Source organism: Rousettus aegyptiacus, unplaced genomic scaffold, assembly GCF_014176215.1.
Source record: "Rousettus aegyptiacus isolate mRouAeg1 unplaced genomic scaffold, mRouAeg1.p scaffold_m13_p_2, whole genome shotgun sequence".
In the NCBI taxonomy this organism is placed as follows: domain Eukaryota; kingdom Metazoa; phylum Chordata; class Mammalia; order Chiroptera; family Pteropodidae; genus Rousettus; species Rousettus aegyptiacus.
This window is the reverse complement of record NW_023416295.1, coordinates 172,380,060-172,402,804: the sequence shown is the minus strand read 5'-3', so window position 1 is coordinate 172,402,804 and position 22,745 is coordinate 172,380,060. Positions and strand designations below refer to the sequence as shown.

General features: G+C 57.7%; 2 protein-coding genes across 4 annotated transcripts in view; one reads left to right on the top strand and one right to left on the bottom strand.

Moving 5' to 3' along the window:
• The first annotated feature begins 2,406 nt into the window (after positions 1 to 2,406).
• POLR3H (RNA polymerase III subunit H) lies at positions 2,407 to 13,235 on the top strand. Of its 2 annotated transcripts, none has more exons than XM_036237578.1 (7): positions 2,407 to 2,553; positions 2,859 to 2,989; positions 3,805 to 3,901; positions 8,585 to 8,671; positions 9,187 to 9,250; positions 10,685 to 10,891; positions 11,818 to 13,235. In XM_036237578.1, the coding sequence occupies exons 1-7, from the start codon at positions 2,544 to 2,546 to the stop codon at positions 12,113 to 12,115; spliced, it is 894 nt and encodes a 297-aa protein (XP_036093471.1). In that variant the 5' UTR covers positions 2,407 to 2,543; the 3' UTR covers positions 12,116 to 13,235. The 2 variants fall into 2 exon arrangements, with proteins under 2 accessions (XP_036093471.1, XP_015991327.2); XM_016135841.2 differs by having other exon boundaries at positions 2,415 to 2,553; positions 10,685 to 10,886; positions 11,818 to 12,003.
• ACO2 (aconitase 2) overlaps positions 13,099 to 22,745 on the bottom strand; it is a 35,447-nt gene continuing 25,800 nt past the window's right edge. For both annotated transcript variants that reach the window (XM_016135837.2, XM_016135838.2), the window contains 12 exons: positions 22,145 to 22,249; positions 21,115 to 21,206; positions 20,137 to 20,242; positions 18,762 to 18,919; positions 18,464 to 18,537; positions 17,859 to 17,970; positions 16,799 to 16,921; positions 16,395 to 16,550; positions 15,310 to 15,501; positions 14,696 to 14,828; positions 14,041 to 14,162; positions 13,099 to 13,582 (listed from right to left, as the gene is read on the bottom strand). In XM_016135837.2, coding sequence (XP_015991323.1) covers positions 13,448 to 13,582; positions 14,041 to 14,162; positions 14,696 to 14,828; positions 15,310 to 15,501; positions 16,395 to 16,550; positions 16,799 to 16,921; positions 17,859 to 17,970; positions 18,464 to 18,537; positions 18,762 to 18,919; positions 20,137 to 20,242; positions 21,115 to 21,206; positions 22,145 to 22,249 — 1,508 coding nt within the window. In that variant the 3' untranslated portion in view covers positions 13,099 to 13,447. The remainder of the gene's footprint in view (positions 13,583 to 14,040; positions 14,163 to 14,695; positions 14,829 to 15,309; positions 15,502 to 16,394; positions 16,551 to 16,798; positions 16,922 to 17,858; positions 17,971 to 18,463; positions 18,538 to 18,761; positions 18,920 to 20,136; positions 20,243 to 21,114; positions 21,207 to 22,144; positions 22,250 to 22,745) is intronic.

Sequence of the window (22,745 nt, the reverse complement as noted above, 5' to 3'; positions counted from 1 at the left end):
CAGAGGATGTGGCGGGACATGACAGAGAAGTCCTCTGACGCCGAGGAACTCGCAGACTTAAGTCTTTGTGTGTTTTTGTAAGCCACCTCCAATCTTCCATGGAATGACGCAGAGAATTAATAAAGAAGCCTGGTGCCTGTTTTTACTAATGAGGAAACCAAACGTGCCAACAAATCACTGTCGCAATCCTGTGAGCTGAACACCATAAAAGAAGCCTGGGAACCCAAAACAATGAGCTCTGCAATGCTGGCCCCATCTCCCAAACCTGGCCCTCCTCCAGTTTCCCATCTCTGTGAAAGGCCCACCACCCAGCAGTGGCTGAAGCCTCAGGCATTGGCTCCTCCCACTTCCATGCCCAGGTTCTCCACCCTGTGGCTAAAATCATCCCCTGGGGACCTCTGGACTCTGCCTAGCTTCACTCTTCAGGGCTACCAGACTTGCTCTAGGAGGCTTCTCTTACAGGGAGGACCCGATAACATCCTCCCTGGTCTTCTTGTCTCCACCCCAGCTCCTTCCCATCCACTGTCCATCCAGTTGATGTGTCACTGTGTCATTCCCCTGTTCTCACCTTCTAAGGTTTCCCTTTACTGCCTTGGGCTAATGTCCTGGTGGAACATCCCAGTGGTTAGGGTCAGGGCTTCTGAAGCCTGAATCCCAGCTCTCCCACTTATCAGCTGTGTGACCTTGAACAACCTACTTAACCTCTGCCTTAGATGAGGCAAAATGAGATAAATGAGAATTATAAATGATAACGAGATAACTTAGATAAAGATAATAATAGCCCCTACCTTTTACGGCTGTTATGAGGATTACAAGTTAGTATTATAATGATAAGGCTCCTGTGATGTGGACCATGCCTAGGTCTCCAATCTCACCAGTTCTCGTCTCCTCTATAAATCAGCTGAAATACATTTGGTTTCCTGAGAGCCTCAAATTCTCTCTGTTCTCCCTCCAAACCCTCTGAGCTGAGGTTGGGCCAGGGACTCAGTTCTTCCTCCCATTGGATCTCCAACAGCTCTACACACAGTATGTTTAATGAATGAATGAGAAAGGCATTGCATTTGGGTTCTCATGGGTGAATAGGAGTTTTCCAGGTAAAGAAGTGATGGAGGCAGGGCTATTAAAGGGCTCCTTTCATTACTGGGGCTGGAGGCTCCCAGTGCCTGGAGGACAGAAGGGAGGTGAGGCTGAAGAGGAAGGCTGGGTTCAGTCCAGACCTTTCTGTGTGGGCAAAGGATATTCATGAAGGAAAGGCTTTTGTGACAGAGTGCCAGTTGCTTGCAGGAGAGACTGAGGCCAGGAGCTGGGTATGTGGCTAAGCTCCAAGGTAGCAATGAAAAGGCCCAAACCAGGGCAGTAGCTGTGGGAATAAAATGAAAAAAGAGGATTTAAGAGATGTTTGAGAGAAAGAATTAACACCATCTTCTAAACACTTTTGTCGAATGCCTCCTAGGAAAGATTTATTTGGGGGGTGGGTGGGGTGGGTGGGAATAAAGAGCAGAAGTAGCAATTTCCCCTGTCTTCAGGCAGCTCAAATCCTAGGAGAGGGTCAAAGACCTATAAATAAATATATGGATGCAGGGAAGGTCGAATTCAGTATCACCGCAGCCAGTCTCATAGAGAGATCTCTCCGCATATTAAACCAGCAAATTAAAGGCCATGCCTTTCTGAGTGCCTGTGTCATCTACCCCAAGACTCATTTTAAATTCTCAAATTTTTATTTGGTTAAAACGCACTTCAGTATATTTCCAAAACCCACCAACTTTTAAAGACAGTGTTGTGAGAGGTTTAGACTTAGCAGCACATGATCTTAAACAAGTTACTAAATTCTCTTAGCCCAAGGCTGTCTTAGCTACCATATAAAGGTGAATGAGACTGAAAGGTTGGGGGAGAGAGAACATGGAGATGTGGGTAGGAGCAAGATCCTGCAGGGCCTTCTGAGCTACCATAAAGGTTTCGGACTTTATTGTTAGTCCAATGGGAAACTACTGAGGTGTTTTTTAAATTTTTAAAAACATTTTTGGTAACAATTTCTTACCACGTTTCAATTGAGATATAATCTGCCTACAAGTAAATGAAAAGGTCCTAAGCATCGAGTTCAATGAGTTTTGACAATTGTCTACCTCTGTGTAAGCCTGAAAGAAGATACCCAACATTTCTATCGCCCCAGAGAGGTCCTGCCTGCCACTTTTCAGTCAATTCGTCCCATCTCCAGAGTACTGAAGGGTCTAAGTACTATATTGTGTTTGCGTTTTTAAGATATCAATTTGGCTGCAGCGCAGAGGACGGCTTGAGAACGGCAAGGAGATTACGGCACAGGCCAGGCGAGAGATTGGACCAGTTTCATCGAGGTCGCCTAGTAACCAGCAAGCGCTGTCCGAGGATTGACGGCTCTGCAAGGGGAGGGAGAGGCTCCGCCCCATCCGCGAAACAACCAGTAGACAGTGCCATCTCACGTCGGGGGGCGGGAAAAGGCTTCTTATTGGTCTGTTCTCCGGAAGCGACGGGATTCGGAATCTCGTCTAAAGTCCTGCGACCGCCGGATGCCTGCGGGTGCGGGGTCGGTGGGGGCGGTACGCGGGGCGAGGTGCGTGGCGCGTGGAGGGCGGAGCAGAGCCGCGCGGCATGGGCGCGCTCGTTTACTTCTGGTCCGAGGGTTCCTTCCCGCTGAGCCTCAGTTTTCACCCTTTGCAGTAGCGGAGCATGCCCCTCGTGGGGCGCCCCAGGCCCTACCGCGTAGCCGCTTTGCCAGTCTCGTGATGGGAGGGGTGGGGCTCAGCGATTGGGACAGGATGGAGGGGGCTTTGGGGTCCCCACCGCTCCAGGCCCCGATGCGTGACTGACCGTCTCGTTCCCAGAGCCCCCGGCGCAGGCCAGGATGTTCGTCTTGGTGGAGATGGTGGACACCGTAAGGACCCCCCCGTGGCAGTTTGAGAGGAAGCTCAATGACTCCATTGCTGAGGAGCTGAACAAGAAGTTGGCCAACAAGGTACTTGGGCCCACGGGGTTGCCGGGAAGTGCTGGCACTGGAGAGCCCAGCGCCGTCCCCTCGCATGCTGCAAGCCTGATCTTGGTCATGCCAAGCCTTGGCCTTGGGCAAGTAGTTTATCTTAGAACTGGGTTTCCTCATCTGTGCATGGTTATGTTATCCTACAAAGATGGGGTGGGGATGGGGTGTGGGATGCACTCTGTTCTCTGCCCAGTTTTGGGGCCTTGGCCATATGTCACCTTGCCAGCCTTAGTCCCTGTGGCTATATCTGTGTGTCTAAGACTTTTTGAGCAGAATAGAGATTAGCCGTGGTTCTGATGCTCACTGAGCTCTCATATGGACTGGGGGACCTTGGAAAGTGTAGGTTTAACCAGGGGTTCCCCTACGCTGAATGCTACTAGTAATAATAGTGATCCTTGATTATTATTATTTCTAGCATGTGAGCCAGGCACTGGTATAGGAGTTTCCCCTCCATTTTCTCTCTTTTTATTTAACAATCCTGCAGCATGATATGTCCATTTTTGCAGATGGGGAAATGGAGGCTCAGAAAGGTGATGTTGGAGGGCATGTAATAGGTCCTGGAGCTGGCATTGTAACCTGGATCTGCCTTGTCACCAAAGGCCATATTCTTTCCATAGCCCCACATTCCTCCAAGGTTCCTTACTCGTGATTACTTCAAGCAGTGCCCCAACTCATTTCCAGCTGTAAAACAGGGGTGATCATACTGCTCTAAAGTGGTGAGGGTCTCAAGAGAGACTGCCTGGGAGCTGGGCCTCAGGGTCACCGTGTGTGTGTGTACACACGTATGCACACAGGTTGTGTACAACGTGGGACTCTGCATCTGTCTGTTCGACATCACCAAGCTCGAGGATGCCTACGTGTTCCCAGGAGACGGTGCATCACACACCAAAGGTGGGTGCACTGTCCTGCGTCATTGGGTTTCAGCGGTGGGAGTCCTGGTCGGGAGGTTGGGAGTCCCAGGGCCTAGTCCTGACTCTGCCGGCAGCTGACTGGGTGATGATGGGCAGAATCTTCCCCTCTCTGGGCCCCAGTTTCTTTCCTCACCTATAAGAAACAGGTGGACAAGGCGATTCCCAAGGCATCTCCAGCTCTGCGGTTGTGGCTCTGTGTGTCCCCTTTGACCTTGTCTGCTCCTGATCTCTGCTCTTTGCCCAGCCCTCGGTCTGCTCATTGTGGTTGGTGCGGGGAGAGACAGGCAAAGACGGTTGGAGAGATTGTTGCTGGCTTAAGAGTGGAGAGCAGAGGCTGGTTGAGTGGGAGGGACTTTGAGAATACTAGGACATAACGGTTAAAGTGTGGCCTCTGGGTTCCAATCCCAACTCTGCCACGTTTGTTATGTGTCCTGAGCAGAATACGTGATCTCCCTGTGCCTTGTGTCCTTCTGTGTAGAATGCAGTTAACAGTATTTTTCATATTACGGGACTGTGGTGAGGATTACTAAATTAATATGTGCAAAGCTCTTAGGACAGGACCTTGGTACGTTGCGAGTACTCAGCGCTCATCGATTTGAATTATTTCTTCCGATTCTGTGCATCAGCCAGGTGGCTTCTTCTGGGCCGGCTTGGCCAGGGCTAGATGGTGTAGGGTGCCTCGCATGTCTGGTGGTTGGCAGACTGCTTAGTGGCCTGGTGGGGGCCTCAGCTGCATGGCTCATCTCGGCTCCATGCAGTTCTCCTTTCAGCAGGCTAGACTGGGTAGCAGGAACCCCCGCTTATATCCCACGGGCCAAAGAATGTCACATGGCTGAAGGCAGTGGCAGGAGATGGAGAAATAGGTTTCACCTCTTGAAGGAGGAGATATCATCACTTTGCAAAAGGGCGTGCACCCAGGATTTAGCTACCAGACCTGGAGGGTGGGAGGGAGGGAGTGGTAGAGGGAGGGTCACCTGGAGAACTCTCAGAGGGAGTGGGGCATTCTTCACGCTCATGCCCGGACTTAGCCAACTCAGAAGCAGATGGCACGGGGGCCATTTGGGTGGTTCAGGGACTAGTCAGAATGTAGGTACAAGACTTGCCGCGTCTGCCTCAGACCTACTGAGGTGGGGCCTGCAGAGGGTTTAAACCAGGAACCAGGTGATACTCACGTGGGGCCACAGCCTCGGCACAGGCACAGAGATGTCTGAGCATTCCAGAACGTGCCAGGAGGCCGCCTGGTGTCCGCGTCCAGGGATCCAGAGACTTAATTGGCTCGCATGGATGCTGTCATGCCCAGCAACGAGCCCTAAGGAACAGGCTGTTTGTAAGGACTAGGAGCAGCTTCATTAGCAGAAAAATAAGACGGTGCCACCAGGGCCTCTGTCTATAGAGAAGGGTGCTGTCAAGACGAGCCCAGTCTCTGCCCTCAGACCGGGCCTTGGGTGTCCAGGAGGACAAGAAATAAGAGGCACCAGGAAGTCAAGAAAAACTTGGAGAAAAAAGTTGAAATTGAAAAAATTCTGTCCATTCATTTGGTTGTTTCTGCCACTTGGTATAAGATTTTACTTGATTTTCATTACTGGCTCCTGTTCACCTGGGTCCCCCATTTTCTTGGGAATGAAGTATGAGGTTAGGCCCTTCATGTGGACCTCGATTTGAATTCTGGCTCTGTGCCCCCCCCCCCCCCACCGGGAGGGGACCGTGGGCAGGTGACTTCACCTCTCTCAACCTCAGTTTCCTCCTCTATAAAATGGGGTTAACACTGGCAGCTGTAATACTTCTCACAGTCCAGTGAGCACCATGCAGGGTGAGTTGCCGATCTGTGGTGGGGGTCAGTCGCCTTGCTTCAGGCTGACCAGCAGCCCAGCTCCCTCCCCCCGACGCCCCCACCCAGGGCTGTGGCCTGGGATGTGCCGACGGAGGGCCCAGCACCTCGGCTCCAGCTTCGCTTTGGAGACTTTTCGTTGGCCGATTGTTTCTTGTCCTTCCACTGCTACTTCTGCCCAGGTCAGATTCCTTTACTTCTCTAAGCCTCAGTTTCCACATCTGGAAAAAGAGCTTAATGATAATAGCACCTACCTCATAAAACGAGTGTGAGGAGTACGCGAGAAAAACCAAGCGCGGCCTTTGGCACACGGTCAGTGCTCATTTAGGCCTTTGTGATTTGGTGGCACTAGTCCCAGTTTTATCTCTTGCCACCTGGCACGAGCCCCGTGTGGTCCATGCCCTCCACGCTGGCGGGACCTGGCCACCCCTGGGAGACCCTGCTTGGCCTGCCCTGCTGCTCCTGCCCAGGCCAGACTGGGGGCCTTGCTCCGAGCTCCAGGGCAGCCCGTCTTCATGCCTGCCCTTTGCTTTGTTCTTTTTTTTTTAAGTTGTGATAAAATGTATATAGCATAAACTTTACCATTTTAACCTCTCGTAAGTATACAGTACAGTGGCGCTAAGCACATTTGTATTGTGCAGCCTTCACCGTCCATCTCCAGAACTTTTTCATCACCCCAACCAGAAACTGTCCTCACTAAACGACTCCGCACGTCCCGCTCCCCCGGCCCCTGGCAGCCGCCACTCTGCTCTCTGTCTCTAAGAACTGGACTCCCGGGTACCTCACATAAGTGGCATCAGGTCGCATCTGTCCTTGGTAGAAGCCCAGTACATCCCGAGGCACATCCCTCTCTCTCCCGGGACAAATTTTGCTCAGGCGACGACAAGGGCAGGGCTTCCGCTTTCCCATTGTCCTCCACACCACCCTGCTGACTTCCCCGGCTTCCCATCTGCAGGCCAGACATCGCCAGAACTTCAGGTGGGGCTCTTGGGAGGGTGGCCCCCAACTCAGCCCTGTCCCGGCCGGCCCCCCAGCTGGTCTGCGGCCTTTTTGTTTTTTTAACTGAGATGTAATTCACATTCCATAAAATTCACCCGTCAAAAGCTTACAGTTGAGTGGCTTTTAGTATATTCACAGAACCGTGCAACCATCACCCCTGTCTAATTCCAGAACATTCTCCTCACCCCACAAAGAAACCCTGTACCCATCGGCAGTCACTCTCCAGCCTCCCCGTCACCGGCCCCTGGCAGCCACTCATCTACTTTCTGCCTCTGGATTTGCCTGTTCTGGACATTTCGTAGAAATGGACTCATGCAGTATGTGGCCTTGAGTGTCTGGCTTACTTTATGTACCACGATGTCCCCGAGGCTCATCCGTGTGGCAGCCTGTGTCACTACTTCTCTTTCGAGGTTGAATAATGCTCCCTTGCACGGGTGGACCGCAGTGTGGTCATCCAGCCGTCTGCCGACGGCGACCCGAGTTGCTTTGTGTGTGCTTTCGGATGTGGTTCACACAGGAGCTCCACGGGCACAGGATCATGTCGTCCTGTCCCCGTAAGGCCAGGGCCTAAAGTAGGCCTGGCACAGACCTGGTAGCAGCTCCATGGGGATTTATTAAACTGAACCGTTGTTGTGTCATATGGGCAATAGGGTTTTTCCATCTTACGAGTAAGCGACCCCTGGCTGCCCTCATCTGCTCTCTGCAAGGTCAGCATGAGGAGCTGTCATCATGGTGGCTCAGATGTCTCGTGTTTGTCTCCTCACAGAGCGGGAAGGGGCACTAGCTGCCACCGCTTCTTCCCCCACACCTCCCTGCCCAGTGGAGCCACGTGGAGGCAGCCTGGCAGGGAGCCGGGGGCCACCTGGGCCTTGCTGTCCTCGGAGCGAGGCTGGCAGACCGTGTAGCTGAGGGTGCGCGTGGCAGAAGCCGCTGTTTGGGGATTGAACCTGTCTAAGGAAGGCAGGCTCAGCCCTGTGGCCCTGTTCAGAACGACTCGGCGGCTCCCTGTGGCCGAATGGGGCAGAACAGCTGTGTGGCCGCGAGGGGGTTCCGCAGCCTCTGTGACGACTGACACAGGTAGACTGTGGTGGTGATAGTCACTTGCGACCGGCAGGGGGCGGCCTCATCGCCACTCTGCAGCCCTGGCGGTGCGCAGGCCAGCGGTGGACGCCCCTTCAGGGTTTAAGCACGGGGCACGAGTGACATGGCCATGGATTCCGCTCGGCCCTGGCGTCAGAGTCTGTGATGTGGGCACTAGCCTCACCTGACATTTTCACTGGGGTCCAGTAATGGGGGTCACCTGAGGCAGGGCCCGCAAACCCACAGAGTCGTTTTCGTTGTGTTATCAGCTCTGCCGCCTTAATTTCGGGGAATTTTTAGCATTCCGTTCCAGGTCAGAGCTACGCCTGGGGCAAACTTCAATCAGTGGGAGCCGGGGATCTCATTTCCAAACCTTCTGCCCTTTTAAGAATTTAAAGGAGAGAGCCTGGAGGAAGGTTGGTTGACTTTGGAGTCGTCAGTGGCCTGGAACGTGGGCTCAGGTGTCTTATCCGACAGATTTGGGCCCCAGCCCTCAGTCCCAGGGCCACTGCTGCTGGCCCGTTATGGGGCCAACCTGTGGCCTCTCGGGGGACGAGGTGAGGGTCCCTCCGCCTCGGCTTCCGGTTCGGGCCCACACGGGGACTCTGCAGGGGCTGCCAGGCCGGCTCCCGCAGCAGCCCCGGGGCGGCCGGGCCCGCGTGCCGGCGAGTGCGGGCCGGCGCTGGAAAGCTCGCCGCCCGGGTCGAAGCGCCCCCTCCTCCCGCCGCTCACCCCGACGTGCTGTCTCCCTTGCAGTCCACTTTCGCTACGTGGTGTTCCACCCGTTCCTCGACGAGATTCTGATTGGGAAGATCAAAGGCTGCAGCCCGGAGGGAGTGCACGGTAACGGGCCCTGACTGCTCCACGTCGCCCCGGAGCAGGGTGGGGGCGGCGCCAGGCCAGCCCGCCTCCCTGCAGCTGCTGAGCCGGCCCGCGGTCGGGAGGGGTCAGAGGTGGAGGCAGAAGCTTCACGTGGTGCCAGAGAAGCCTGAGAATGAGGGGCGTCCTCAGCCCCCTCGCGGTTCGTGTGACCCCGACCTCAGCAGCTGGGAGGCGTCAGCATGAGGCCATACCGCAGGACCTCCGGAGCTGGCGGAGGTGACCCGGGGTCCTTAGCACCCACGGGTCCATGTTGCGTGTCGTGTCCACCTCAGGTTTTGGTGGCCGCTCAGACTGTGTGAGTGGCGTAGACAGAGGCTTGGGGCTCCGAGGTCGGGGAGGGACCCAGTTTTCCATGATGACAGCCGCCCCATGGGTAGCACGCAGTAAGGGGCTTGCCTTGAGTATCCAGACCCTTCCTGGTTTAACCGTCCCCTGCGAGTCCCTGTCCCATGCTGTCACTTCTCTGTTTCCTCTAGTCTCTCTAGGGTTCTTCGATGACATCCTCATCCCTCCTGAGTCCCTGCAGCAGCCAGCCAAGTTGTATCCTCCCAAGGTTAAAGTGAGTCACAGAGGAGCTTGGGGCTCTCCAAGGGACAGTCCTCACTCCTCGGGGTGGCCCTGGGCCCGGCGACCGGATGCTGCTGGTCTCTGCCCGCCCTCCAGCCTGCGCTTGTGTTCCAGAAGCACCGACCTGCCCGTGCTCTCCACGCTGACCATGGTGTCCACGAGCCCGTGCCTCTCCCCGGGCCGTCGGGCCTGCTGTGTAGTTCATACATTGTAGGTGGGGTACTGCTCACTGCGGTTCACTAGGCTTAGGTTGTCCCTGCAGGAATCGCCTCAAAGATCGCTTCTCTCGAGAGCCTTGCCCTGCCCGGCTCACCCACTCTCCTCCCTGGTCCGCTCGCACTTGGAAGTGAGGGTCCTGGGCCGGCTCGTTTCCCTCTGCCAGTCTCCCCCGTTGTCCCTGTCCCCGCCCTTGGCCTGCTGCACCGGAGTTGTCTGTTTCTGTGCATCCTCACTGAGACGGCTCGCTGAGAGGGACCCCGTCCGCCGTGGCTGCCCGCAGCGCCCAGCACAGGACCTGGCGCAGAGGAGAAGCAGGACGCATGCCGGGGCTGCTGCCGGAGGGCGGCTCCCGCTGCGGGCTCTGCAGGGAGCCCAGGGCTGCCCTCGCTGGCTCAGCAGACCCCGCTGGCGGGGCCTGTGCAGGGCTGGGGACACGGTGTGTGTGTGATTCCAGAACTGGTCAGAAAACCTGGCCTAGCCTGGCTTATCCTCTCGCCGGCTGTGGGCTCTCAGGCACGTGACTCCCCATCCTCCCACTGTCCTCTTGAAAACTGGGAAAGTCTTCCTCTGTGGATGGAAACGGATGTGGAGTCACACCATGCGGCGCGCAGAACAGCCTTCGCTAACACTGGGGGCCAGCCGTGGGGCCGTGGGCGCCATTTATTGCCTCCTCAGCATAGCCCTGTGAGGTGGGCCCTGCTACAGTCCCTTTTTTACAGATGGGGACCCTGAGGTGTTTGGAGGTTGGGCCTGGCCCCAGGGCACAGCAGGTGGGTGGCGGAGCTGCTGTCTGCACTTGGCATCAGCCTCTGAGGGGACTGTCAGACCTGGCAGGGAGGGAACCCCAGGCAGCAAGAGGCCATGGTCATTCCCACCTTGAGGTGAACCTGTGCTCTGCTCTCGAGGTTTCTTCCTGCTTTGATGACCTGGGGAAGCCTGTGACTTCCTGCTCAGGGCGCCCATGGTCCCAGCCTGGGTCCTGGCACCCGAGAGGTCCTACTCCTGGCGGGCCCAGACTTGTCTCAGCCTTACTTCTTGCACATGGTGCTGGACCTACTTTCCAGCCAAAGTGATCTCAACAGGGGATTGGGTTTTCCTGGGGGTGGGGGGGTGGGTGCTGTGGGAGGAACCCCCAACCCTCAGAAGCTCCCCATGGCCTAGTTGTTGCCTTGACCTGGCCCCACCCAGCGACGATGCAGAGCAGGTGTGGGTGTGGGAGTACGAGACGGAGGAGGGAGCCCACGACCTGTACATGGACACCGGCGAGGAGATCCGCTTCCGGGTGGTGGACGAGAGCTTCGTGGACACGTCCCCCAGCGGGCCCAGCTCCGCCGAGGCCACCACTTCCAGTGAGGAGCTTCCAAAGAAGGAGGCTCCGTACATGCTTGTGGTGAGGTGATCCGACGTGCAGCATAAACCCCCGGGACTGTGCTGGCGGCACCGGCTGCCGGGTGGCGGGGAGTGTGTGATGACTTGGGTTCTGCTCCTAGACTCCCCTCTTCTGGCAGGTCAGGGTGCAGGTCTCTGTGAGGTCTTGGGCAGTCGCTTCCCCCTGGGGATCCTGTGTGTCTAGGCTGGGGCAGTGATCCCGGTGGCGAGGTGATACAGCTGCCATGGCTGTTGGGAGGGTGGGTGAGTCACACCCCAGCCCGAAAGAGGACAGCCCAAGCTGGATGGCAAGAGCCATCCAGAGCCCCAAGGGCAAGGGTGAGGCTTCAGGGAGAGACCCGAGGCTGCTGCCAGACCCAGCATGAGCCTGAGCTGGCAGAGCAGCTGTGACCAGCCCCGATCTGAGTTGGATTCCTTTTGTCTTTTACCCTTATAGCTCAGTGACACATCAAAAGCGGGGCTTCAGGGGCCGTCTGGTGCGGTTTCCTGGTGTAATATAGGCCCCAGGTTGTTCGCTTTGGGGGAAGCAGTGTCTTAAAGAAGTCCACGTGGCCCAGGGTATCCCCTCTGCATGCATTTGGCAGCTGGGGCTCAGGGTCACTAGGACTTTCTGGCAGGATGAGACCACAGGTGGCTCAAGAGGGCATGCCCAGGACTGGTCTGCCCTCAGTGACAGCAAAGACATGTTTGGACAGGCCCAGGGGTGAGCAAGAGCCCCTGACCCTCCTGAGGCCTTGGGGCTAGGGACCGTGCCCTCTGTAAACTGGCACTTTCCAGGCCTCCCAAGTTGTGGCAGCAGAGGGGAGTTCGGCCATGTGCTTGCGTGTGCCAGCTGGGTGCCCAGCACAAAGGGCTTTTTGCCTTCTGTCCAAGTTGGCTCAAGCCCTGAAGGTGGATGAAATGTGCCTTCCTGTCCCCTCTTCCCCTGGCAGGGATCCATCAGTGAGCCGGGCCTGGGCCTTCTTTCCTGGTGGACCAGCAGCTAGTCCTGGGCTTGACGGTGGCCTGGTCCGCAGACCACACCCTAGCCCTCCAGAAGGTGCCCTGACGATAGCCTGTGCCGTGGGGAGCTGGACAGCGGGGGCCAGGAGTGCCCTGCCAGCTTGTCCCCTCCCCCGCCACCCTGGCCTTGCTTCTCTCCCCAAAGTCCTGCTCCCAGTGACAACAAAGACTGTATTTAATAAACGATGGCAGCATCAGTTGGGGAACCACTGTCTCAATGGCCATTAGGTCACCAACTTGCTACACCGGGGACAGCATGTCCTTCCTCTCCCCACCTCACTTGTGGAGACAGCGCCACCATGAACGGCAGGACTTGGCTCAGAGATCCGGCCGCCTCAGACCGGGCTTTGGGTTGGTTGAGCTTGGTGACTCCATAAAGCGATGCGGAGTGAGGCTGGCCTGCGGTCGCTGCCTCGGGCCCCGGCAGCTGCCAGCTGCTGAGAGGAGTCTGACCACTAAGGTCCACGCGCCTTCCTTCCCACCAACCTGCGGGAGGTGGAGGCTGTGGGCTTTGCCGGCCCAAGGCGAGGGCTGGGGACCAGCTCTGTCACCCCACCCCACCAGGAAGAAGCCTGGGGCTAGGTGTTACTCTCGGACCCTGGCCACACCGGGGACAATACTGTGGGTCTGACGTAGACCCCAGGCCCTGGCCCGAGGGCGCACACCCCCGTTCATGCAGCACAGTGGTTTGCCGGGTTCCTCCCACCCCTTCGCCCACTTCTGCCAGGACAGACTGGTTCCATAATAAGTCTTGTCCTGGCGAAGGGCTCCTGCCCTGGCCTTTTTGGCTCATGTGGCACCAGAGCGGGGTGCAGGTAGTGCCAATGGCTGTGGCTCCAGGAGGAGCAGCTGTGGGACGGTGCTCCATGGACTAGCTGCGACCTTGGACAGGGTCACCTGTGTTTGGAGGACTGAATCAATAGCCAGGAGGAGAGGCTTTCCTTCTGGGAGGCTCCATCTTGGGCCCAGCGCCTGGCCCACCAGGAAAGCTACTGGACTGGGGGCGGGAGGTAGGAGAGACTGCCCCGCAGGCAGAGGCGGGGCAGGGCGGGGAGAGGGGGCGGAGAAGAAGGCGAGAGAAGAAGGCGAAGTCTGCAGTGAGGTCCAGCTGCAGTGGTATCCTCCAGGGCCTCCACCAGCTTTGGTAACAAGACCCCTCCGAACCCTGGAGCCGGCAACGGCGCAGACACCACCACGCACACACGGGAACAGCCACTGATGTGGATTCTTGTTTTTCTTGTAAGAGCAAAAGTTTCTTTAAAATCATTCAGCCACCAGTGAAATGATCAGACAGAAGTAAAACTTTGGATGGGAGTCTTGTCATCAAAAATAAATACAGTTGCATGGAGCTGCTCAAGGTCTGAACCGAACTGAAAACGGAAGGCAGGGGCTGAAACGTTTAAGCCCTGGTCGCTCCAGGGCCAGGGGAGGGGAGGAGAGGAGACTGGCCACACCATCTCGGAAGGAAGCCACGGCTGGGTCAGGTCTGGCTCTGAGGACACGCAGACTGCACTCGTGACGCCAGAGCGAGTCCAGGCGCGGGCCGGGCAGGGGTGGCAGCTACTGCTGCAGCTCCTTCATTCTGTTCAGAGCGCTGCCGGCACGGAACCACTCGATCTGGGTCTCGTTGAAGGTGTGGTTCAGGAGGATGGTCTCCTGGGTCCCGTTGGGATGCTTGATGATGCATTTCAGGGGCTGCACAGGAGGAGGCAGGTGTGGGTGAAGCGGCTCTTAGGAACGCAGCCCCCCATTCTGCTGGAGGAGCAGCAAGGCAGGGTGCTGCTCTGGGGCCTGGGGAGCCAGCAGGGGAACCAAGTCCTAGGCCAAATCTAGGCCTTGGTGGCCGTGGCAGGACCCAAAGGGCATAACTCTGGGGCCAGGAGGGTCCTGCTGGGCGTGAGCTGTTGGCTTCTGAATGCAAAGCCTGGACTGGTGGGCGAACAGTAGCAGGGCCTGCACCGAGGAGGCACTTCCTTCCCCCTGGGGGTCGCCTGGAGTTTAAGGGCCCTTCCTCAACAAGGCCTACGGGTAAAGGTGCAGGTGGGGCCAGGTGCGGAAGGGGCAGCAAGGCAGTGGTTCCCTGTCCTCCCCCACCCAGAAGGGCCCCAGGGGAGACGAACAGCCAGCCTGCCCTCTTTCCCTGACCCCCTTACCTTGCCAGGGGCAAAGTCCTTCAGGCCCTGGATGGTCAGCTTGTCCACGGGGTGAATCTTGTTGTAGTCGGCGGGGTCAGCGAAGGTCAGGGGCAGCAGGCCCTGCTTCTTCAGGTTGGTTTCTGGAAGGCAGAGGTCACACGCTCGGTCCACAGTGCGCAAGGTCCTGTCCCCCTTCGTTGTGCAGGAGCCTCACCAGCCCAGAGCGCTTCCTTTTCTAAGTCCAGTTACGGCCCTGGGAGACAGCCTAGTCCTGCTGCCTGGGGACAAGCCTGGGGCAGTGACCACAGGCCCAGGCTGGCTGTGCTCCCAGTGGTACGGCGCCTCTCGCTCGGGCCCTGCACTGTGCGCGCTGGTGCCTGTGTCCTGATCGACACCCCCAGCAGAGAACCCTCTGACAGTGTGTCCTGGATTTCAACTGTTTAGGCCCACAAGTGTGCAAGACCAGTGCCTGTCTGAGGGGGGAAGCTGTGGGCGTCAGATTCAAGGCAGATCTGAGGGGGCCGAGGCTGGTGGGTGTGGAAAACACAAGCCCCAGGCCCCGCCTGGGGATCAGCCGCGTGGCCCCAGGCCCAGCTCACCCACTGGCACAGTGGGCGACCTTGGGCTGCCACTGAGGGGAAGCGGATGGGGCTGGGCCCGGGCTCCCGCTCACCGTGGATCCTGGCGAAGCTCTTGGTGATGATGGCCCGACCCCCGAGGTGGCGTGGCTCCAGGGCCGCGTGCTCCCGGCTTGAGCCCTCGCCGTAGTTCTCATCTCCGATCACCACCCACCGGATGCCATTTTTCTATCAGGCAAGGGAGGAGTGAGGTATGAGGAACGAGAGGGCACTGGCCCCCCACCCACCTAGCCCCTCGGCTCCCGGAGGCTCAAAGGTTAAGAGGCTGGAGAGGCCCCACCTCACCTGCTTCCCAAGGGCAGGTGAAGTCAGGTTTATTAGCCCCCGAGGGGTCAGAGATGATGAGACGTGGGCCTGGATGGTGGGCAAGCGGAGGTGCCACCCACCCGCTGGAGCTTAGCATGGAGCCAGGCCAGGGTGGAGAGCCACAGTGTGGGAGCAGAGCCCAGAGCAGTGGTTGTGCGGTGGAGGTGACAAGAGGAGGTGACAGACACGGGTCTGCCTGTATGGCACTGAGGCATCACTCTGCAAAACTGTTGGTGTGGGCTCCTGGGTGAAGGGCACCCCTTCCCTGGACCACCCACTCTGTCCTGCCGGGTTACCAGAAGGTGCCAGAGGACCCCGCCCCGGCCTCACCACTCTGACCCACCTTGTAGTAGCGCGCAGTGTCGGGGACGGGGCCGAACTCCTGGGTGACGGCGTTGCGCACGGAGTTAGCCTTGCCGTTTTCAATGTTGATTGCACCGATGAGCAGGTTGTTGGAGATGTTATCCAGGTGCCCACGGAACTTGAGCCAGGGGCCGGCGGCCGAGATATGGTCAGTGGTGCACTTCCCTTTGACCTTGGGTGGGTGGGCGAGAGGACGGGTTGGGGCATGGCCCCTGAATGGTGGATGAAGGGAGAAGCGCCCTAGAGGCAGGCAGCAGGCCCCACTGGCCGGGACCCAGGAAGGGTGACGAGAAGCAGGCGCAGGACACGTGCTCTGCAGTCCTGGCATCGTTGCCCCTTGGCCGAAAGGGCTCAGGCATGGCCGTCACCCACCCCTCAAAAGCTTTGGGAGTGAGATCTCCAGGACAAGACACTCAAAGGTGACAGAGGCCAGAGAAGGCAGACAGATGGCTGCTCGCTCGCCCTTCAGGCCTAGGCCCCAGTGAGAGTTGCCTGGACTGGAAGGCCAGGTACAGACATGCTGGACACAGGGGAGCCTGGGGAAGTGGCCGGGCCCACCGGTTTCATCTATCGCATGGGCTTAATTCTGGCTGTGTCACTCACTGCTTGGAGACTCAGCATAAATTCATGTCTGACATGGGTCTGACGTGACAAAGGCTTGGGTCTGCTCAGCTCCCAAGCAGGCCACAGCACTAATGCCCAACTGTGGGAACAGAGCAAGCAATGGCTTCTGGAGCCTGTTTGGTCAAGCCAGAGGGTGGAGACCTGCTGTGCTGGGTCACACGTGCCCTTCTTACCCTCCCTGTGGTAAACTCACCATCTACACCCACCAGAGGTGGCCCTTACCAGCCGCAGCCGGATGGCTGAGAGCCCTAGGCAGCAGCTGGCCAGATCCAGCTCTGCCCGGCTTGGGCGGTGGATAAGGGGACACGGGGCCGCCGACACCGTCGCGCTTCTGCACAGCCCTTGCTCCCTGGCCCTTCCCCTCCCCGATCGGCGAAGGCTGGCCCTGCAGGCTGGGGCTGTCCGCCCCACCGCCCCTCACCGCGCTCCCATGCTACTGACCTTGATAAGGATTTGCAAGTCCTCCAGGTCTTTGCCATCCCACTTGTCAAAAGGCTCCAGAAGCTGCAGGCGCTGGCTGGTGGGGCTCACGTCTACCCGCTGCCCACTGCTGTCCTTGGGAGGGTGCTGGTAGGTGTCCTGCCCGGGGTCAAACTCCTGCAGCAGGGGATGGGGGCATGTTGGGTGCCAAATCCTCAGTCCCTTCTCTCAAAGAAGGCAGCTCCGCTGTGCCCCAGGCTTTGCCCTCCCAGTGAACAGCTGCTTCCTTCTCACTAACAGTGCCACCCTTGCCTGCCCAGGACAGGCAGGGCTGAGATGCCCAGATACTGGGAAGGAAGAGTCCTGGCCACAGCGACCGGCAGGGGCCTGCAGCGCTGACCGCAGGGGCGGCGGGGCCCGCTCACCGCTCGTGGAAGCTCATCCACGTCTGGCGCCTCCAGCTTGAACTTCTTGCCGTCCTTGCCTGTCAGGAAGTCGGTCTCTGGGTTGAACTTGAGGGTGCCGGCAATGGCCAGGGCTGTGACAATCTGAAATGGAGGTAGCCAGTTTGCCGGTTAGGACCAAACACCACTGCCATCCCCCTAACACCCCAGCCAAAGCTGAGCGCACGCTGAGCGCGCAGCCCAGGGGCCTCCAGGTTCTTTGCAGCGGGCGGAGCTGCAGGAACATCCCTGAGACCACAGGCCACGGGGCCTGCAGAGCACTCGTGAACCCAGGCGACCTGGCCTCCACTCCCCACCGGGGCCGGGACCTCAGAGTGCCCTCCGCAGGGGCGGGGCCGGCGCTGCCTGGTACACGTGTCCCCTGACGGGTGTGCAGCCCCGACAAAGAAATGCTGCTGCGATGAACAGGTTCCTAAGTGAAAAACACCGAAACGTGGAAGGGCCATTTCTTCACTTACTTTTAGTAAACAAAAATATTTCTGAAACACTCATATAAAAAAAATCAAGAAAGACTGGCTGTGTGCCGACCACGGCTGTGGCTAAATCCCCACTCAGCGCCTGGAGCGCCTGGCTCACTCCACGTTCAGCCTAACGACGAGGCCACCTTCCCAGCTCACAGACCGTGCAAGCGCTTTGCACTCACTCACTCACTCACGTAACTCTGATGGGACCCTGGGGCACAGAAAAGGAAAGTGACTTGGTGACTTGGCCTGGGCCATACGGTGGGGCAGAGGCCGGGCTGGGGGCTGTCCTGGGCAGAGCTCCCGTTCCTGATCACAGCTGTACCAGGCAGGCACCTCTGACCCCTGGGACATGAGGGGCCACACGGGGCGCCAGGGGAGCGTGCTGCTTGGGGCTGGCAAGGCCTGTGGCTCTTGGGTTCTGCTCCCAGAGCCCCTTGCTCTGATGCCAACCCTCCCACAGCAGGCCCATGCGGTCAGGTACCCTTATTCCCAAGCCCCCTCTTCCCCACCTCCCCTGACGGGCAGTCGCAGGTCAGGGCCTAGCTGGGCAGCCTCACCTCTGGGGACGTGACAAAGGCATGGGTCTCGGGGTTTGCATCGTTGCGCCCCGTGAAATTCCTGTTGTAGGAGGTGACGATCGTGTTCTTCTCCCCCTTCTTGATGTCCTTTCTGCCAGGTCAGAGAGGAGAGGGTTAGCGATGTCTGGCCTTGTCACCTGGCCCATCCTGCCTAGCTCATGAGAGAAAGGGTAATGGGAAAAAAGCAATCCCCCTCTGGGACCCACGCAGCCAGAGCAGGAGGGACCCTCGGAGACCACCGAGGTTCACCTGAGACCACACGGAAGGCCGAGGCAGAGCCCAGACCAAGGCCTGACTTTCCCGACCACGGGCCGCTGCCTGCTTTCCAGTGGCCCCGTGACGGCCCCGGCTGTGTCCATCAGGGCGAGGCCGCGGGGGTGCCTCCCGCCAGCTGAGGCTTCAGCCCGGCGGCCGCTCAGCCCTGCTGCGGCGCTCTTCCTCTCCGCATGCAGCCCAGCCCCCCCCCCCACACCCCCTGTCCTGCCTGCAAGCCTAACGTGCAGCAGCCCCTGAAGCTAGTCTCTTCTCCCCGCCCCAAAAATGTCTCCCTGCAACATCTGGGATGCAAGGGGCTGTCCTCTCACCTGTCCCACTGGCCGATACAGGGGCCACAGGCATTGGCCAGGACGATGCCGCCCACATCCCTCAGGATCTGTGCCTGCAGGGGAGAAAGGAGGACAGGGAACTGTCAGGGGCAGGCTAGTGACTGATGGGAGAGGGTGGTTCAGCTGCCTGAGGGATGAAGAGCTGTATGGAACCCTGGGGCCGCTGCAGGTACCTGTCCCAGCCCTAGCCTACAAGGCTGCGCCTTGTCCTGTCCTGAAGCCACAGCACTCAGCGGTGGGGTTGGGGAGCTGGGGGTAGGGGAGTGTGGGCACTCACGTAGCCGTCCCGCTCAATGGTGGCACGGATCTGCTCAGAGCCTGGTGTGATGGTGAACTGGGACTTGCACTTGAGTCCATGGGCCAGCGCCTGCTTGGCCACAGCTGCTGAACGCCCCATGTCCTCATAGCTGGAGTTGGTGCAGCTGCCGATCAGACCTGGTGCATTGTGGGTGGTGGGGCCAGGGGTCAGGAGGAGACAGTCACCAGAGGTCTCCACATGACTGCAAGCTATCCAGACCACGTCAAGAGTTCACCAACCCTTGCTGTGCCAGGGGCTGTTCTTAGCAGAGACGAGCTGGAAACAGCCTAACTGTCCAACAGTAAAGGACAAGCTACACATGGTCCAGCCATTTAGAGGAACTCGATGAAGCCACTGAACACAACACTGAACACTCTTGGTAGTGCTGGTGGCCATTCTTACTGGCGTACGGCCTGCACGCGTGTGCACGTCAGGCGGCTCTCACGACAACATGCACAGCGACGCCGCTGCGTGAGGGTTTACAGGAGATGCTAACGTCCTTCTTTTAGACTTTCTAGAATGTTCCAGCTTTTTTAACTAAGTTATAACCGGGTGGGAAAGAGTTCTTTTAAAAAAGCCTATCAAGGTTATTAAAAATGTCAGTAAAGACTGGATGACATCACAGATATCAAGACAGCCTCTCATCAATTCGACGATTTCTAATTATTAAACTACCCTGTTTTTTTTTTCATTTGCTTCAACTAATAAAGGTGAGCCTTACACAGCGCTGTATGCCAAGCTCGTTTACACAGAACGCTCTGTGTGCACTGACTCAGCACTCCCCCGAAGACCTGGGACGGCACGCCTGATTACCGCCCTGTTTTACAGGTGGGGGACCGAGGCACAGGGAGGGGGCTAACTTGCTCACGGTCACCCAGCTACGAAGCGGCAGAGCCAGGTTCAAACCCAGGACACCTGACTCCAGCATCCACACTCTTCACGGTCACACTGTACTGTGACAGCAGTAGGTGCTCGTGACATTAACGTGTGTCCATATACATAAAGCACGTAAAGTGAGATCAGGCACCATGGGTGATATTATGAAATGTTTGTAAAACAGAAGGATACACACATCGCTACATGCACACACACAGAAACACAGTACACCTCTCAAAGAGCTCCCAGAGCTGGTTTCCAGTTGGAGGCTGAGGTTAGGAGTGTTTTACAATGCGCATATATTTCTTTTATACCAAGGAAAACTGACATTTAAAAAAAGTCATGAAGAAAAACAAACGATTTCAGAAGTGCCTGGCGCAACAGGAAGCGCCCCGAGGGGAGCGCAGGTGAGTGTCCACAGCCGGGCCAGACCCGCTGGCCCCGAGGCCTGTTAACGCGACCGGTGGGAGGTGCTCACCCACTCGGATGTCCACAGGCCATCCCTCCTTCTCTGCCACAGTGCCCACTTCTGCCACAGGGTGAGCCAGGTCCGGGGTGAAGGGCCCATTGATATGCGGCTTCAGCTGAAGAAGAAAAGGCATGAAGAACAGAGAGAACAAACCTTGGATGTGGACAGCGTCAATCAGTCAGAGGCTGCCTGGCTCCCACATCCCAAGTCCCTACAGAGGGCCCGGGAGGCCAACTACTGTTCTCAAGGTTCAAATTTCACCCCCCAAAACACCCAGGACATGCTCCTAGGATCCTCCAGCCCTGCCAGGCTTGAATTATCTCCAGTCTGCAGATGAAGAGCCTCGTTCAAGGAGATGGCAGAGGCATGGAATGAATCAAAGTCCATTATGTTCCATACTACGGTGCTTTTGGAATCTTACGTCCAGATGCTTTAGTTCCCGTGACCGCCTCGCTTCACGCACAATGAAGTGAGACCCACACAGGGTGACTTAACGTGCCCATGGTCATGAACTTAAGTGGCAGCGCCAGGATTTAAACTCAAACACACCAGCTTCAGGGCCGAAACCCCTGACCACTCTACTCTGCTGCTCTGTTCCTGCGGCCTGCTTTTCCTCTGCCCTGGTCTGCAGGCCCCAGGTGCCAAACCCTGCCCAGGCCTGGGAATCTCACGCCCTGCCCTCTGAACTCTGAACAAAGCAAACTCTAGGAGGACACCTTGGCTCCTGCTAGAGCTGAGGTGGGGCAAATGGAATCAGTTCCTGAATCACCAGCCATAGCCACCTCCGCCCTCCCCTTGGCCATATGGCCCTCCTGCCGCCCTCCCACCCACTGTAGCCTGATTTATGCAGCAGTCTGCAGAGCCACTGGGGAACCAGGGGCCTGAGAGCCCTGCTGGTGTGCAGGCAAGGCCCCTCCCTGATCCTCGCCAGGGCATGCAAGAAGCCCCAGATGGGGCCTGAACACCCTGCCTGATTCCCTTCCTCACCTCACTGAGGTTAATTTCAATCAGCTGGTCATAATGGCAGCCAGGGTCAGGTACTAAGTGATCCTTGAATTCATCAGCTAGGATGGCAATGTCTGAAATCAAAAGGGAGGAAGACTGAAGCCTGTGAAGCAGAAAGTAGTCCTGAGACCTCATCCAGCCATCCACGCATGTGTTCGAGCCAAGGTTACCTGGCACCTACCAAATACCAGGCCCTGGGCATTGACAGCAAACGAACAAACAGCACAGGACATTCTCTGTCCTCGAGCGGCTGGCTGTCTAGTGAAGGAGCCATAAGTGAGCCGGAAGTGACAGTATGATACGACAGACATGCAGAAATACGGGGACACGGGGGCAAAGCACTGACTGAAGGTCAGGGAAGGCCTCCTGCAGATGAGAAGAGCTGAGTTTTGAAGAAGTTACTCAGTATTGGTAGGGAGGCACTGGCCTTCCAGGAGGAACTACATATGCCCAGCATCTGGAAGCAAACTGACACGCTCTCCCCATGGCCCCCGGCTCCGTGGACCACCGTTGCTCACCTCCTTCAGGAGCCCCAACGACCACCCCCCGCAGGCCCCATTTCCAGCTCCAAGCTTCAGAGAAGCCATGCTAGAACCTCACGGAGATTGTGAGGTAGGCTGGGAAAGTGGTTCTTGTTCCAGATGCTTCTCCCTCCTTCCCTTGTGAGGGAGGGCAGGCATTGTAAACAGAAGCAGATCCATGTCATGTCCATAACTTCCTGTAGGCGGCACCAGGGACCAGGCCAAGAAGACTCAACATTCAGCCACCACCCCTCTCAGGTGAAACTAAATTCCACTCCTGCAGCAGGGACATGTCAAACTTGGATGACAGGCTCTTCGAGAAGCTGCGAGCTGTGGATACCCTGCTCCGAAACTGACGCACGCGTGCACGACTTCGTACATCCTTAGGGGCTTTGCAGAGCCTCTGGCACCAGTCCAGAGACACCGCGTTTAGGACCCCTGCCTGGAAGAGGAGACTAGCTGGGGACCCACCCCCCGCCCTGCAGGCTCACCTGCCCGGCCTGTCTTGTTCAGGTATTTTTTCATCCTGTGGTTGTAAGGAAACACTGAAGTGGTGGCCCCGATTTCTGCACCCATATTGCAGATTGTCGCCATGCCTGTAAAGAAACAGAGGCTGTGGGGCTGGTCGAACAGCTGGTGGGAGTCACAGACATCTGCCAGACGTGCACACGCATCTCTACACTGAGACGCAGGCATCGTTTCCTCTCACTCATGGGACCACCTAGTGGCAGCCAGCAGGCTCCCGTTGTGGCCCAGAGTTAAAGGCCGGTGAACAGAGGCCGCCAGAGCCAGAGCCCAGTGTCCCAGTTCTCTCAGAGCGACGAGAATGCAGGAGTCAACCTCTCCAAGCTGAGTTTTAGTTCTGGACCCGGCTGAACTGGCTAGACTGCCCAGTTGTTACTGTGTCCACTTTGCAGGTGAGGGAACTGGCTCGGAGAGGTCCAAGGTCATAAAGCAAATGCAGGTGTGACGCTCAGGTGCAGGTCCACCTGCCTGGGGTCCAGGCCTGCCTTCTCGGCCGCACCGTGGGGCTACATGGAAATGCTCCTTGCTCTCAGGTTTTCTAGCACAAAGACTGGAATTGTGTCCATG